Source organism: Stegastes partitus, unplaced genomic scaffold (genome assembly GCF_000690725.1).
Source record: "Stegastes partitus isolate 25-593 unplaced genomic scaffold, Stegastes_partitus-1.0.2 Scaffold417, whole genome shotgun sequence".
NCBI classification, from domain to species: domain Eukaryota; kingdom Metazoa; phylum Chordata; class Actinopteri; family Pomacentridae; genus Stegastes; species Stegastes partitus.
The window spans coordinates 141906-144646 of NW_007578148.1; the positions used below are offsets into that span (position 1 = coordinate 141906).

The following is a 2741-nucleotide window of genomic DNA, read 5'->3' on the forward strand; positions in this document are numbered from 1 at the left end:
GTTAATGAAAGAACAGCCGAGTCATAAATAGCCTCAAAGTTGTGCCGCAGAGTTCTGAATTATTATTATTTTTATTATTTTACAGGATCTGGTTGTTGCAGATGATTTATTTTTTATTAAATTTTAATTAAAGCATGTGGAGTAAAGTGACCTTAAAGTAATATCAAAGTTTTAGGCTTAGATTTGGAACATTCGTAGTTTAAGGACCATCAGAAAAGCTAAAAATTCAACTTTTTTTTTTTTCAGTTTTTACAGTTTCAGGCTCTGATAAATGAGGCATTTTTGGCAGTTTTACAAAACAACGGTTTATTTTTTGGCAAATTTTCAGTTGAGGCAACAGAATGAAGAGGTTTTACAGAAATATCAGGATGTTAAACTGGGATTTGGTTAAGTTTCCAGATTGAAGGATTGTTGTAAACTTAAAATCCAGCGTTTCTCTCTGTTTTTACAATTTCTGGCTCTGATAAATGATGCAATTTTGGCATTTTTTTCCAAAAATAAGAAGCCTTTAAAATGCACCATTTCTTTCCCTGTTTCTTTTAGATCATCAAAAAAATCCCTGAATTTTTGTCATGCAGCTGTTGGTTGCAGTCAAGTTAATAATGGCTCCAGGGTTGCACAGAGGAGCGCAGAATTTTTTGTTTTTTACAGAATCTGATTACTGCAAACAGTTTATTTTTTAGCAAATTTTCAATTGAGGCATGCAGAAAAAAAGCGATTTTACAGAAATATCATGATTCTAAACTGGGATTTGGTTAAATTTCCAGATTAAAGGACTGTTGGAAGCTAAATATCCAGCGTTTCTCTCTGTTTTTACAGTTTCGGGCTCTGATAAATGAGGCATTTTTGCCAGTTTTACAAAATAACAGTTAATTTTTTGGCAAATTTTCAATCGAGGCAGCAGAATGAAGAGGTTTTATAGAAATATCAGGATTTTAAACTGGGATTTGGTTAACTTTCCAGATTAAAGAATTGTTGGACACTTATAATCCAGCATTTCTTTCTGTTTTTTAGGTTTCATAAATGGTGTAATTTTGGTGATTTTTAAAAACGGTAACATGTCCTTTAAACCGGCAGCTGGGTTTTGGAGTTCAGAGAGTTAACATTTTAAATCACATCACAGTCTGTGCGTCTTAATCAGAACCCACAGCGNCTGCAGTTTTACCACATTTTAGTTTGTAGAACTGATCAAACTTTGTCAGGTGATAAAGGGATTCTGAGGAAAAAGCTTGTTTTGTAAGTCTAGGATTTCTCGTCACTGCTGCATTTATTTTACCCTCTACCTTTACGAGCCTTCCAGGACCTGCTGCTGAGAAATAGCCCCACATCATGATGCTGCCACCACCATGCTTCACGTCACGATGCTGCCACCACCGTGCTTCACGTCACGATGCTGCCACCACCGTGCTTCACAGTGAGGACGGTGTGTTTGTGATGATGTGCAGACCCATTTGTGAATACTTCTATTTTTGATTAATTACCATCACTTTGAAGAAATATGTTGTACTTTTTGTGAATTCTTGTCCTAAAGGTCAAATTAAACTGTCGAATATTTAATGTTGAAAAGCAGTAAAAGAGGAAAACTTCCAGTAGAAAAGCTGTACCTATAATCTAGCTTCTCTTAAATCCCTGCTATCTAAAGTGTGACCGTTATCATCCACAGGGAGACGATAAGGAGAAGTTCAGCACGAGGTAAGACGGGTTTCAGACTTCAGAGATTAAGGAGAATTTCAGGCTGAATTCAGAGTTCGTGATCAATCCTGTGATTATTTTTTAAGGGTTTGCTCTCAGAACACCAAGTCTTGAAAGACGATACGACGGAGAGGAGGTGGGTGGCGAAGAGGGAAAACATCAAGCGACAGAAAAACATCCCACAGCTGAAGGGGAAGAAACAAAAGAGAGGAAAACTGCTCGTGGCTACAAAACAGACGGTGTTGTGGTTCCCAGGTGCCGTACCTTCCTGCAGAAGCCCGAGAAGAGGACCTGACTGTACTCGTCTTTGTTCTTCAGCTCCTTGGAAGCTCGGATGAAGCCGGAGCTGGTCTGAGGACAGTCCCGCACCTGCACAGATCAGAGGACAGTTCTGTCAGAGGCGGAGGGTTGATGCCACCAGATCGTCTCGTAGGCAGAACTCCAGGTGACCTCTCGCTGCCACCTTCAAGCCTTTTTCATCACTTTAACTCCACAAGCGGTGGATCAAAGCTGGAGGCTGCTGTAGCAGACAGAGGAAATCTAAAATCCACCGAGGTCTCACTTCACTGTTGAGATCTGTGCTGGAAGTCAAACCGAACGTACAGTTTAATGCTCAGACACACGGTCTGGAGACGTTTGTTGAGGAAAATCTCAGCTTTACAAGACTTGGCGACGTTTAACTGCACTTCCAAACACATGGCAAACGTTTTAATAAGCAAGATTAAACATAACATTAACTAATTAATCAAATAAATGCTAGAAATGTAAAGACAACCCACCAGCACACACACAAATGTTACTGAATGTCTAAAACTAGTGGACAAAAACCAGCAGGAAAATGAAAAAATATGAGACAAAATAATAGCAACAAGAAATGATAAGAAAAAGAAAAATGCATTAATAATGAGGATTAATTAGACAGTGAAGGTGACATATGTTTGTGTTTATGTTGTAAAATAGAACAAATAAGTAATAAAACTAAGTTTCTAAAAGTGTTTATAAGGTTAATGAAAGAACAGCCGAGTCATAAATAGCCTCAAAGTTGTGCC

The 2741-nt window shown here is 38.2% G+C and overlaps 1 protein-coding gene across 1 annotated transcript in view; it reads right to left on the minus strand.

The window, feature by feature from the left end:
- Positions 1-2741, minus strand: part of myo1g (myosin IG) — a 75648-nt gene that overhangs the window by 36962 nt on the left and 35945 nt on the right. The window contains exon 19 of the mRNA XM_008285807.1: positions 1957-2061. Within this exon, the coding sequence (XP_008284029.1) occupies positions 1957-2061 (105 nt within the window). The remainder of the gene's footprint in view (positions 1-1956; positions 2062-2741) is intronic.